The sequence below is a fragment of the Gastrolobium bilobum genome, unplaced genomic scaffold (genome assembly GCF_033153095.1).
Source record: "Gastrolobium bilobum isolate Gb01-03AN ecotype WA unplaced genomic scaffold, APGP_CSIRO_Gbil_v1 utg37208, whole genome shotgun sequence".
NCBI lineage: Eukaryota > Viridiplantae > Streptophyta > Magnoliopsida > Fabales > Fabaceae > Gastrolobium > Gastrolobium bilobum.
Window position 1 is genome coordinate 23,001 of NW_026898731.1, and position 14,287 is coordinate 37,287.

The window sequence follows — 14,287 nt, forward strand, 5'->3', positions numbered from 1 at the left end:
GTTGACAAAAAATTAATATATTGCTATTTAAATAAAAAATTACAAATTTATGGCTGTTTACAAAATATTTACAAATGTACTGCACAATGTCACGCCCAAATTAAGCGTCACATGCCACATCCCATTTCGGCGTGACACCCACATGGGTCACGCCTAAATAGGGTGTGATATATGACGCCCAATTTGGGCATGACACATGCAGCCATGCTGCCTCCCTAGGGCGTGAATGGCTCAAAAAACTCTATATAACCCCCTACCACTCTATGCACTCTTAACATCTCTTCTCTGCCATCAATTCTTACCTTTTACATATATAATTATTATCTTAAATTTAATCTTTTATTTTATTTGTTATTCCATTTTAAAATGAGTTCACATTATGATTCTGTTCGTGTTGTGTTATATTACAATGGTAGGAAGGTGGAAGGTCGACAAGGTGTCATGTTTGAAAGTGAAAAAAGGCCGACACGTATCCAACGCAACACAACCATTGACGAACTGCATCAGAGAATTCGTCAGAAGTTAAGTCTTCAAGGTAACCAATGTATCACTCAAATCACCATAAGGTTATGGCAATCTGAACAATACATTAGTTTGCAAGTGGTTGACGATGAAGACGTCGAGATGATAATGGAAGAATTTTTCAACCAGTCAAGGAAAGATTTTATGGAGTTGTATGTGGACATTGCCGGAGCAGAGGATGTACCATTACCAGTGAGGTCAGTTGCTTTAGATTCTCACCGTCTTGCATCAAAGTCTACCGCTCATGCTTCTCCAGTTGCTAACATTTCTGAGGGAGATGAAAATGATCAGACTTGGGTTATGCATGATGACGACGACGATGATGAAAATATCGCAATGGAAGAACGTCTTTTGGCCAAGGATGCTAGTGCTTCAGAAGGAGATGAGGGTGGTGATATGGGCGCGTCTCAAATCCTAGTATACCATGAAACAGTGGAGTCTCAAATCCTGCAACTTAATTATGTTGGCTCTGTGCAATTAGGAGATCATCATAAAGGTAATTTACATAATAACTCATATGTGATTTAGGATGTTTGAATATTGTATTAAGAAGTTTTAATTCCTATATGCAGGTGACGATGTTGTTATTTCTTTTTGGGAAGGAATTCCACATTACACACATATTGATTGGAGTTATCGGAGTGAACAAGAATCATGCACTGATGGTTCGGTTTCAGGATTGGGATCAATACAAGGTTTGTGGCAACTAGGTGACAAGTTATTTGTGAACCAAGAATTTGCAACAAAAAAGAGGTTCAAATGGCACTGAGGCACAACCTTATGAGGGAGCATCAAGATGTAATCGTAATTGAGAGCACACCTGCAAAGTTAAGCATAAAATGTGCGGCGTATGATAAGGGTTGTCCGTGGCGCGTTAGGGCAATAAAACAAGTGTTTGATGAAAATTGGAAGATTTCTAGATGGGGTGGGGATCACAATTGTTTGAATGACCACATTTCTCAAGGTCATAGACAGCTCGATGCTGACATCATTGCGGAGCTCGTTCTAGGTGCGTATTCTGTGCTAATGTTAGTAGAGCTTCGCTACGAAAAATTTCACGTAAGGTCGAGAGCACAATGGTCTTAGAAAGTGGTTAGAGCAAGAGTGTGAAATGGTTAAAAAGGTAAAATGTGGGGTTTATATAGGCTTGGTGGTTGACACCACATTTGGGCGTCACATATCACGCATAGTTTGGGTGTGACCCACCAAGAGGTGACGCCCTTTTTGGGCCTGACATGTGACGCCTAAATGGGGCGTGATATTGTGTAATAAATGCGTAAATATTTTGAAAACAGCTGTAAATTGAAATTTTTTATTTAAAAAACATTAAATTAATTTTTTTGCCTTGTACAGTTATGATTTAGTAGCCGGAGATAAAGTTATCTCAAGCAGCTTGAGAAACTATATATATATATATATATATATATATATATATATATATATATATATATGAAGAGTGAGAAAAGAGGAATCATAACTATTCAAAGGTGAATCAATTAGTATAAAGACAGAAATAAATAAAACGACATAGTTTTTGCGTAGACGGAGATAAATATATCTCAAGATGCTTTAGAAATATTTTTCTCATATATATATATATAGGGGCAGGATTATTTGACACCGGTGTCAAACTTTAAAATTTAACATCAAATCCGAACCATTGATTTTCGTTAATCAACGGTTATCATTTATTGGGAATCAAACTTATTAATTAATATTCCCAATAAATAAAAATCGTTGATTGTGAAAATCAATGGTTAGGATTCAGAGTCAAATTTTAAAGTTTGACACCAGTGTCAAAGGATTCTATCTCATATATATATGAATGCAATCAATGATATGTATGATGGGGCTACTACATGTGTGAAAGCTTGTAATAGAACATCAAGTTATTTTTCTATTATAGTAGGAGTACACCAAGGTTCGGCTCTGAGTCCATATCTCTTTACCTTAGTGATGGATAAACTAACAAAAGACATTCAATAGGAGGTGCCGTGGTATATGCTTTTTGCAGATGATATTGTGCTTATTGATGAGACGAAAGACAATGTTAATAAGAAACTTGATTTATGGAGAAGCACTTTGGAGTATAAAGTTTTCACGTTAAGCCGGAGCAAGACTGAGTATATGAAGTGTGAGTTTTCTCTAGTAAAAGATGGAGATCAAGACCCTGTGCATCTACTTGGTCAAGAGGTACCCAAGAAAGATGCTTTTAGATACCTGGGGATCAATTTTGCAAAAAGGTGGTGAGGTTGATAAGGATGTAAATCATAGAATTAGAGCAGGATGGATGAAATGATGGAGTGCATCTAGGTTTTTGCGTGACCGCAAAATTTCCCTGAAGCTAAAAGGAAAATTCTATAGAACAACGGTAAGGCCTGCAATATTATATGAAGCTGAATGTTGGCCAGCACATAGGCAACACGAGCATAAAATGAAAGTAGCAGAAATGAGGATGTTAAGATGGATGTATGATTATACGAGGATGGATAAGATAAGAAATGAAGATATTCGACGAAAGGTAGAAGTAGTAACAGTAACTGAAAAGATGAGGGAACATAGATTGAGGTGGTTTGGGCACGTAATAAGACGTCCCCTGGATGCTTCTATGAGGTGGTTTGGTTTTTAGAGGCGATTAAATTTGCATTTTGAGTCGGTTCAAACCGCCTCTAAATGCTTGGTTCGGCGGTTTATAAATCGCCTCGTTTACCACCGTCGCGAGGCAAAATACAGCAGTTTTATATAACCGCTGGAATAACCGTCTCTACACGACAATCTGAAGCGGTTTTATAACTGCCTCCAAATCATATTCTGAGGCGGCTATTTTAACCGCCTCCAAAAGATAATCTGAGGCGGTTCTTTTAACCGCCTCCAAAAGACAATCTGAGGCGGTTATATTAATTGCCTCCAAATAACATGTAACCTCCTTTAAATAGTTAAAATTATATAAATTTTTAATTTTTAATATTAAAATTGTTATTTTTAAAATTTAATATAATTTTTATTAGTTGAATATAAATAACTTATTGAATTTTGTATATGAGTATGTTAGTGTGGGTTGTTATATAGAAGGGAATGGAGAAGGAGAAACAAGTGCCATCCAATGTGGGACTTCAAAGTGAAGGTGAGATGGTTTTTTTCAATGTGCAAGAGTCATCTTTGAAAATTTATATATAAAATCAGATAATTCAACTTAAAAATCGGAACGGTCAGATTAAAGTATTACAAGAAAAGAACACACTAATCAAATTTGAGGACGATTCAACGGCAAAACAAAGAGATTTTCCTCTTTGAATGTCACTGTCCGATAGATCATGAACCGCCTCTAAATATACTTTGGAGATGATTATTTTCTCCACCTTTAATATATATTTTGAGGCGGTTCACATGAAACCGCCTCCAAATGTGTACTAGAGGCGGTTAAACCGCTTTTATTTACCATTCAGAGGCGGTTACATTAAAAGCGCCTCTAATTGCTACATTTAGAGGCGGTTAAACCATAATCACCTCCAAATGTTTATTATACGTAGTTAAAATAACCGCCCCCATTGATCATTTAGAGGCGGTTGAGATATAAACGCCTCTAAAGGTAGCAATTAGAGGTGGTTTTAATGTAACCGCCTCTGAATGGTAAATAGAGGCGGTTATTTTAACCACCTCTAGTACACATTTGGAGGCGGTTTCATGTGAATCGCCTCGAATCAATTAAACCACCGGAAATACTACCTATATGTATCAATTAGAGGCGGTTTAAGTGAAACCGTCTTAGTTTAACAGCCTTCAAATACCAGTTTTCTTGTAATGTATGGAGAAAGGTAGTTAAACAAGACTTAATGGAGTGAATATAGATTGGTAGACGATGTGTCTTAGGACGGAATGAAGAAAAGCTATAAGCAAGGTGGAATGTTAAACCCATTGCTATTCATTTGTTCCCGATGCTTCTTTTTTAGTCCTTTTCCTCTTCAACCTGCCATCTCCTCCGTTTTCCCTTCTTGTGTTTTATCCTATTTCCCCTTCCTCAATTTTTATTTTTATTTTATTTATTTATCTTCTCTTATTATCATTGGATTCATCTATCACCAACCCAATTAACTTGGGTTATATATATATATATATATATATATATATATATATATATATATATGGCTTATCATTTCTCAAGCTGCCGGAGATAACTTTATCTCCGGCTACTAAATCATAACCATACAAAGATGGATCAATGGTAATAAAGGAAGAGAGAGAAAAAGAGAATCATAATCATTCAAAGGTGAATCAATTAATATAAGGAAATAAATAAATAAAACGACGTCGCTTTGGGTAGCCGGAGAGAAACTTATCTCAAGTTGCCGAAGAAATATTTTTCCCATATATATATATATATGGCAAAATCATTTCTACGGCCGCTTTACGTACAACAATAACAAATGTATGGTTATGATTTCTCATATTTAATACTTTTATATTTTGTATGGATATATGATTCCATATATTTAATGCTTTCACACACACACACACACATATATATGTGTGTGTGTGTGTGTGGCAAGTATTTGACTGTTATACGCATAACACAACTGCAGAAATATATATATATATATATATATATATATGAGGCAAGTATTTGACTGTTATACGCATAACACAACTGCAGAAATATATATATATATATATATGAGGTAGGATCCTTTGACATCGGTGTCAAATTTGAAGTTTGACACCTCATCTGAGAGCCGTCAGATCAAAAAAGATCAACGACTCTGATTTGTAAGCATGTGACACCATTGATCTTTTTTGATCTAACAGCCCCTCAGATGGGGTATCAAACTTCAAATTTGACACCGGTGCAAAGGATCCTACCTCATATATATATATATATATATATATATATATATATATATATATATATATATATATATATATATATAGGTGTACGACAAAGAGCACAACTAAAGAATCTCAGCCACAAGCAATTTACATCTAAAAGGCTTGATCGTACCAATAAAATGAGATAAAATTGGATGAATCATAAATACCATTTTTTTAAACTAGCATCGACGATTATATAATAAAGCTTCCTCGTGGGTACAGTATTAATCCAATTTAAATTCTTAAATGGATGTACCTCTAACCGTGTAATCAAGAGATCAAACACCGTAACTCCTATTGTTCTAGAGCATAAGCTTCAAGATATTCTAAGATTGGGAGCCTCACGGTAATATCAAAAGGCATTGATTCCCTTAACAAATATTCACCGCAATATTTAATATTAATTAATTCACACACAATTTAGTAAGGGTACTCTTGTCAGAAATATTTAAGCATTTTCCTACAAGAAATTCAAATCTCTTATTTATATCCCACTTTTGCTAGTTGAGTTATTATTATTTTCCACGTTAATCACATTCTAATGTTGGACACATTCAATAATAGTCATAGAACAAAAATGTTTGTTGACCATCAAGGAGGATGGACATGGCAGATCGAGGGAGAAACAAGTATCGGCTGTCATCCTTCTTTAAATTTTGATTACTTTATTATTATATATAAAATAATATTTATCTAATTTTAGCTGTAATAATTAGCCTCTTCTTAAAAACACTTATAACAGTTAGTCTATCTTATTATTTTTAATAATACTTATAATTTTAATATTTTATTTTTTCTTTAGTTTCAAAAGAATCTTGAATCCACCACTGCACATAGATCAATTAGCCGCCTCCGGATTAATCGTGACTAATTGAAGAATTGATATAGAAACTAAAAATAAATAAATTCTTGATGTTAGATAAAGTAGGGATCTCTACCCCGCTGGGATTATATATATATTTTCTAGGGCACAACTAATTGGAATCCAAGCATTGACTGACTTAGCACCTGTGCAAGTGTGCAATGAAGCATTACTTTCTATTTTCTTTCAAGCGTACCTGGTCAGTCTTTGTTTCGAGGTCAAAGATGTCACAAATAATAAATAAATCATTTTAAAAAATAAATAAATAAATAACCCTCTTGCCATAGATGAGCTTTTAAAAGAACCAGCAACTAGATACTCTTCTCTTCACAACTTTTATTAAAAGGGCCATATTCCAAAGGTACAAAACTAAATAATTGTGAGCAATATATCTATTTTTGTCATGTGATGATGGGATTGAAAGCTATGCATATGCTACTGACCCTGTTGTTGGTGATTGCATTATTGGCAAGTGTAGGATCAACTGCAATTGACGAAGCCCTTCCCGGGTGCAAAAACACTTGTGGAAATGTTTCCATTCCATATCCATTTGGCATAGGCGCGTCAACTGTCACCGGTAAAAACTGTTTCTTGGAGGAAGGATTGCAACTTAGGTGCGACAACAAGTCTACTTTATATGACGGTACTCGCGGTAATGTTCAAATTTTGAACATAACCCTCCAAGGTCAAATGGACCTGTTATTTTTCGTCTCCAAGGTTTGCAAAATAGGATTCGATAGAAAAGAAACACAAGGTAATGAACCCTACCTTAGAACCCCAGCTTACACCATTTCTAGCGAGCATAACAAGTTTGTGAGTGTAGGATGTGACACTTATGGTTATCTAAATAGTTTTCATGACGGTGATAAATATTCAACGGGGTGCTTAACAAGATGTAATAGCATAGTTGATATGCAAAGCGATGGAAACTGCACGGGGATAGGATGTTGCCAGGTTGATATTCCTCCTGGAATGAAGAATATTACTTTACAAGCATTTAGCTTCAACAACTTCAATGACTCTTCGGAATTCAACAATTGCAGCTCTTCCTTTGTTGTCAAAAAAGGTTACTATAATTTCTCTTCGAGTCATTTAGAGGATTTCCCATACGAGAATGTTCCCTTAGTAGTTGATTGGGCTGTTGGAAATGAGTCAAATGACACGTGTGAAAAATCAAGGAGGGAACCCAACTATGCATGCAAGAAGAATAGCGATTGTGAGGACTCGGCCACTGGATATGGTTACCGATGCAAATGTAAACAAGGTTACCAGGGAAACCCATTTCTTCCTGATGGTTGCCGAGGTAATTATTTAATTTCTTCCGTTAAACATTAACCTTTCTCATTTATATAACTTAATTCCTCTGTTTCAATTTTTATTTAATTTTCTTTGCTTTGCATATACTACTGTTTTCAATTTTAAGGAAGTTATTCCTGCTATTTATCATTTTTCTTTCAATTTTGTTGTTTCATTGATAAACTCTCTGTTTAATATTTTACCCTTTTTTTTTTCTTTTAATGCAAAGGAATAGTAAACAAGTGTAGGAGTAAAGCTTTTGTTTAATAAAATGCTCTAAAAGGAATATATAGTCTTTTTTTTTTGTAGAGGAAAATATAGTCATTTATTTCAGTAAATTTGCTGTTTCACTTAATATTTATTTCTGTTATAAAAATATTGTAGACATTGAGGAATGTAAGAATGGTTTACATGACTGCATAAGCGATCAAAATTGTCGTGAAACCGAAGGGAGTTTTGAATGTTTCTGCCCTGATGGACAATTCGGAAATGGAAAAAGGGAAGGTGGAGGATGCCAACAAAAGCGAGACGCTGCACTTACCAAGATTCTCATTGGTTAGCAAATAATCACATTTGGATTTATTTTTCTTCCCTTTTTTGTTATTAACTAAGACCACAATTCCAGCATTGCATTAATCATATTTTGAAAACAGGTGCAGGTGCAGGATTAATGGCTCTATTTGTGATGATTTCTTGGCTATACCTTATATTCCAGAAAAGGAAACTCATCAAACTGAAGGAGAAGTTCTTTAAGCAAAATGGGGGTATCATTTTGCAACAGCGACTCTCTGCAGGAGAGAACACTTCTCAATCTACCACATTGTTCACAGCAGAGCAACTTAAGAAGGCCACCAACAATTATGATGAGAGCTTAATCATCGGCAGAGGAGGTTATGGTACTGTTTACAAAGGAGTTTTGTCAGATAAGAGTATTGTTGCCATCAAGAAATCCAAAATTGTGGATCAGAGCCAAATTGAGCAATTCATAAACGAGGTGATTGTGCTATCACAAATTAATCACAGGAATGTGGTCAAACTTTTGGGTTGTTGTTTAGAGACAGAAGTTCCTTCACTGGTTTATGAATTTGTTAACAATGGTACCCTTTTTGATTATATACACAATGAAGGCAAGTCAGGTAATGTACCTTGGAAAACACGTCTAAGGATAGCAGCAGAGGCAGCAGGGGCCCTATCTTATCTGCACTCAGCTGCTTCTATACCAATTATACATAGAGATGTGAAGACTCCCAACATTCTCTTGGATGATAGTTACACTACCAAAGTGTCTGATTTTGGAGCATCAAGATTGGTTCCTCTTGATCAAACTGAATTAGCCACAATGGTGCAAGGAACTATTGGTTATTTGGACCCAGAGTACATGCAAACGAGCCAACTTAATGAGAAAAGTGATGTGTATAGCTTTGGAGTAGTACTTATAGAGCTGCTTACAGGGGAGAAACCTCTTTGTTTTGACAGGTCAGAAGAGAAAAGAAGTCTTGCTATGCACTTTCTATCTTGCTTGAGAGAGGATCGCTTGTTTGAGGTTCTTCAATTTGGCATTTTGAATGTAGAAAATAAGGAGGAGATCAAGGAGGTTGCTATTCTTGCAACAAAGTGCTTGAGACTAAGAGGGGAGGAGAGGCCTAGCATGAAAGAAGTGGCAATGGAGTTGGAGGGAATAAGGCTAATGGAAAAGCATCCATGGATCAACACAGACGTGAATCTAGAGGAGACTCATTACTTGCTTCATGAGGCATCATCTAGCATTCATGAACATGGTGATAGTAGCAGCCATCAAAATAGTGGCTATGACAGCATCAAAGATCATGTACTCATTGACTTCGATGATGGAAGATGATTATGCTTCCACTTCACTTTAAAACAATGTTCATCATATTTCTACTTCCACTATTTGGCTTATAGTTGTAATTCAAATATGTGATTCAATCTCTTGGGGTAAGCATGCATCCTTTTGTAATCTTTATGAATTATAATCGAATAAATTTAATTATTTTAATGTAACACCTCGTTCGCGACCGATTTGTTAACATCACATATGGTATTAAGCCAAGTTACAATCACAGTAGTTAATTCAGAGATAAATTTTTCCTTTTTGTTCACTACCAATAATTAAATCCGTATACAATTAATTCAATTACTATAATTACAACCAATATATGACTCAGAAGCGCTAATATTTATTTTTATAATCTCTAATTAGTTAATACCACGAACCTAAGGGCGTAATTCAACTCTGTGTCATTCACTGTGAAGCCTCTGTAGGCTAACACGATGTATTACACTCATTTAAGTTTTACTTACATTGAACAGACCCTACGCTTCCTTAAGCTGGGACTATATTTCCTCATCATATGTGTTAGCTTCACATAGGTCCAAACCTCACTCAATTTAGAGCTTTGTAGCTCAAGTTATGCTCATTTTCGTAAGACATGTTCATGTTGTCTATGGCAGCGCGCTGAGAGTGCTTAAGCGCGCTCTTCGAACCCATTTTTTGCCCGTTAGAGCCCTTGAGCATGCTCCAATGCGCTTGAGCATGCCATGGCAGGGAAAATTGGTATTTTTAGGCCACCAAGTGCGCTTTAGTGCCCTCTAGGGCGCTTAAGCGCGTCGAACCAACAAAACAGGTTTTTCTGCATAATTAAGGTACTAGGGATGTCAAACCCCATTTCTCCAACCTTCTTGATACCTAATGGACTTGAATGGCTATCATATGCCTAACAAGCATGGTTGCACACTTGCACTTACATCATCTCATATATGTCATCAAATCTATATTCTTTGTGCATAAAATTATTCAATCTTCATTATCTTTTCTTTCATGCATAACTTTGACACATTCTCATTCCATATCTTACAAATATTGCATTAATGCATTTTAACCAAGTAAACCAGGGGTCCTTGAAGCATCTCTCCGCCCCATAGTTCACTCACAATATAATAGCAATAACAGTAAATAATACAATAAATACATATCCATGTAGTGTGTAAAAACATCTCCAAGAGACATCCCTCAAGCTCTCATGTTGTCCTAAGGATACTCAGATGCAAATAGTCCTATTGGCCAGCTAAACTACAAGTATGAATTATGCATCTTCATACAACATACAAAACATAGGGAAACACCATCTTATGCCACACATAGTGCATACACATAGGTATAACAAAGCATTAAACTACTTTATTGCATTTACATACACTATCAACTATCAACAACCACTACCCATTCCGGGCATGGTGGAACAATAAAGGGATCAATTTCCAAGGTCCGAAGGCTTACCTCAATTTGCTTCAAGTCCAACCTTTGTTCACCACCAAAGTGCAACAATCAAAACTTCACAATTAATACCTACATTAAGGTACCATACAATCAATCCATGCTAGTCAATGAACATCAACATATTCATCAACCAAAAAATCAAATTTCACACCACACTTGGGCATGTACGTATCAATCCAAACGAGCTAATCAAGCTTCATAGCTTCCTCCAATGGTTGGTCACTCAATGTTGGTCCACTTGCCTCAATCCTAGCAATCACATAGACACAATCAATATCAACATTCAACACTTCAATATCTAATATTTGGAATGCAAAAGTACACTCCACAAAGGCACCAATTTTTGAAAATATTGTATGGTAATCAACCAACTATCTAAACTTATTTCTACCGATTAAATCATCATTTAAACAACTTTTCCAAAGGAGTTAAGCTTCCCTCAAGCTCTAACTACTCAAACTCAAGCCACATTTCCATAATGAAACCCTAACATACATAATATCATGAAATGCAATGAAAGGGAGATTTCTAAACACCAACTCACCTAGGATCATGCATGGAAGGGAATACAAGCCTTCAAGTAGATCAAATCACCCTCCAAGCCTCTCAATCACAAGTGGGTCACCACTTTCAAGTTGGAGTATCTCCCTTTACAATGGTTTCCAACCGAAAATGAGTAGAGAAATGGAAAGAGGGAAAGATTTCAAGTGATTTTGGCTTTGGAACCAAGTCATTTGGTTGATAAACAAGAAAGTTAGGTTTGAGCTTCATCTCCAATGGCTTCTCTCCATTTCTCTCTCTGTTTCCCACGAAGAAGAAGAAACAAATGAGGAGAGTTTTTTGTGTTTTTAACACTGAACATAGGGTAGGTTGCTTTAACTAGGTAAAAGCTTATCTATTTAGTTACCTTAGCTCACTTTCAAACTTTACCCATTGGTCTAAAATATTTTTATGATCATGTTTCTAACTATACTTTTACTTTCTTGGTAATTTTGGGTACACATATTTTTATCCCAAAAATTTTATTGACTGCACTTTTTATCCCAAAGTGACTCAAATTCGTTTAATTAAGCCTTTTACTTAATTAAACCCCATAATGAGTGATTAATTATTTAATCACGTGCAATTTTATATATACATGAATATTATATTTAATGTAATTTACTGATGTTTGCCCCCCCACCCCCTCTTATGAGCTATGTCTGTGTAATCCAATAAGCCTCATAGTGCTTTTTATTGATATCATATAATCCTCTATATTAAAAAAATTGAGCCATTTTGCAGAAAATGGATCCTTATTCCTCACCTATCCACTTTTTTCGTGTAATTGTTTATCATGACTTTAATTTAATTGATAATTGTGAGGGACATTTTTATTGAAATTAAATGTGACCAACTGCATTTAATACTTTCAATGTTGATTTATTTTCTTCCAAATTCTGATTCTTCTCATTTGTATTAGAACTTGGAATGTGCATTGTGCACGGCGATAATGTAGCATCACCCAATAGTTTAAACTTTTGGCTGAAATAGTTCTTTACATGATATTAGAGCTCAATGGCCAAGTGATCACGAGTTTAATCCTCAACGCACCCAAGTGGCCAAGGGTAAAGAATTTCTCTGGTCAATGGAGATAAATTATCTCCTGTGAGTCCAAAACGACGTTGTTTTGGGGAGAAATCAAGGTATTTTTGTAATTCTAATATATTACAGGATTATATTAGTCTTTATCATTATAATTTTTTAATCTTATAACCCCAAAACAACGTCGTTTTGAGCTCACTCGAGATAACTTTATCTCCAGTGACTGAAGAAATATTTTTCCCTAAAAATAATTAATCTATTCTCTTAATAAAAATAATTAATTATTGTGGACTTTCTTAGCATAGGTAAGCTGAATTATCCACTCTTCAAATCTAATGGACTTTCATGTAAAAGGGTTAGTTAAAAAAATATAAAATCATTAATGTAGTCAACTTAAGTTTTTAGGTTGAAACAATTCTTTACATCTTCCTGTTGAGATATTCAAGTGTGATGAGTTCCACATTAGTTGGTAATGGACTAAGTGAAGAGTATATAAGTGGAAGGATCCATGAACCCAATGCCTTAAGATTTTTGGTTGAGATGTGGTGTCGGACCCACTTAGTATATTTGGAGTAGCTTAGTCCATTGGTGGTAGTCTTCCAACACGGGCTTTTCCCTGGACTCGCCTGACATACTTATATACTCTTCACTTAGCCCGTTATCAACTAATATAGAACTCATCACACTTGAATATCTCAACACTACCTAGCCTTAAATGGGACCACGTCATGCAGTTTTACCAATCCTTATATTCCTTTCATGTAAGGTAATTTAAAAATAGTTTTGGCAAGTTTTTTAGAAAGTAATCGGCTAGGCTAATCCGTCTTGTTTTATCGCTACTAAATAATAAAATAAACAGAAAAAATAATTAAAAAGTGAATGTGATGCGAGGTCAAGTTTTGAATGAGAATGGACGTGTACTTATCGTTTTATGTAGTGTTATTAAAATCGGACCGACCCGGCCCGGTCGACCCGGGAACCGGTAAACCGGTCATATAATCGGTTCGGTTAAAGCAATGGACCGGTCATGTATTAGAACCGGTGCGACCCAGCCGATTTTCATAAAAATCGGTAACCCAGTCGGTTAACCGATGAGCAGACTGGTAAAACAAAATCAATTTTTTTTATAAAAAAAATCATAATGGACATATTTGAATATTTTTTTGCTTATTGACTTACATAAGTTATGTACCTACAACACTAATATTATCTCAATTATGTACTATGCCGAAAATTTTGAATTAACTTATAGTTAGAGATGTCGTTTTCTGAATCTAAAGTCCCGTATCACGATCATTATATTTTTGTTTGATCTTTTATTGGATAACAATATGTGATTTATTATTTTTTATATTAAAATATTTGAAATTTTTATCATTTTTTTAGATATTTGAGTATGTTTATAATTTTTTAATATAAATTATAAAATTGAATATAATTACCGGGTCATGCGGTTGAACCAGTGACCCACTGGTTGAACCAATGATCCAATGACCCAGTACCTCGACCAGGTCAATGACCGAGTCGGTTTTAATAACATTGGTTTTATGTCTCCTAGCTTTGTAACGATGATAGTATTAGAGTATGTTCGTAACTGGTGGCTGCTGCGACACTTGGTGATTGTTTGACAGTCACCAGAGGGAGGATTTTATTTATATCTTCCTTTATTTATGAGTTTAAAAAAATGAAAGAAATAAATTGAGGGTTTTTTTTTCAATCCTTCAAAAAAAAAAAATTACCCTTAAAATTAAAGTTCAATAATTTATGGAGTTTGAGAGGGAAAATATTAAAAATTATTTATCTACCTTAATATTAAAATATTAAAAGTACGTTATTGTTAATCATTTCTTAAAGATGAA

The 14,287-nt window shown here is 35.0% G+C and overlaps 1 protein-coding gene across 1 annotated transcript; it reads left to right on the forward strand.

Annotated features, from left to right (window-relative positions):
* The first annotated feature begins 666 nt into the window (after positions 1-666).
* LOC133283615 (wall-associated receptor kinase 2-like) lies at positions 667-9,404 on the forward strand. The gene is made up of 7 exons (XM_061480498.1): positions 667-1,018; positions 1,274-1,531; positions 2,537-2,715; positions 3,592-3,646; positions 6,729-7,553; positions 7,931-8,101; positions 8,200-9,404. The coding sequence occupies exons 1-7, from the start codon at positions 667-669 to the stop codon at positions 9,402-9,404; spliced, it is 3,045 nt and encodes a 1,014-aa protein (XP_061336482.1).
* Positions 9,405-14,287: the final 4,883 nt, after the last annotated feature.

What these genes read in the sequence shown, in the direction of transcription:
- LOC133283615 (XM_061480498.1), top strand. Translation starts at nt 667, where the DNA reads ATGGAGTTGTATGTGGACATTGCCGGAGCAGAGGATGTACCATTACCA. An exon ending in CATTGCGGAGCTCGTTCTAG is followed by an intron (nt 1,532 to 2,536) that starts GTGCGTATTCTG and finishes TGCTTTTTGCAG; the next exon opens with ATGATATTGTGCTTATTGAT. An exon ending in ACTTACCAAGATTCTCATTG is followed by an intron (nt 8,102 to 8,199) that starts GTTAGCAAATAA and finishes TTTTGAAAACAG; the next exon opens with GTGCAGGTGCAGGATTAATG.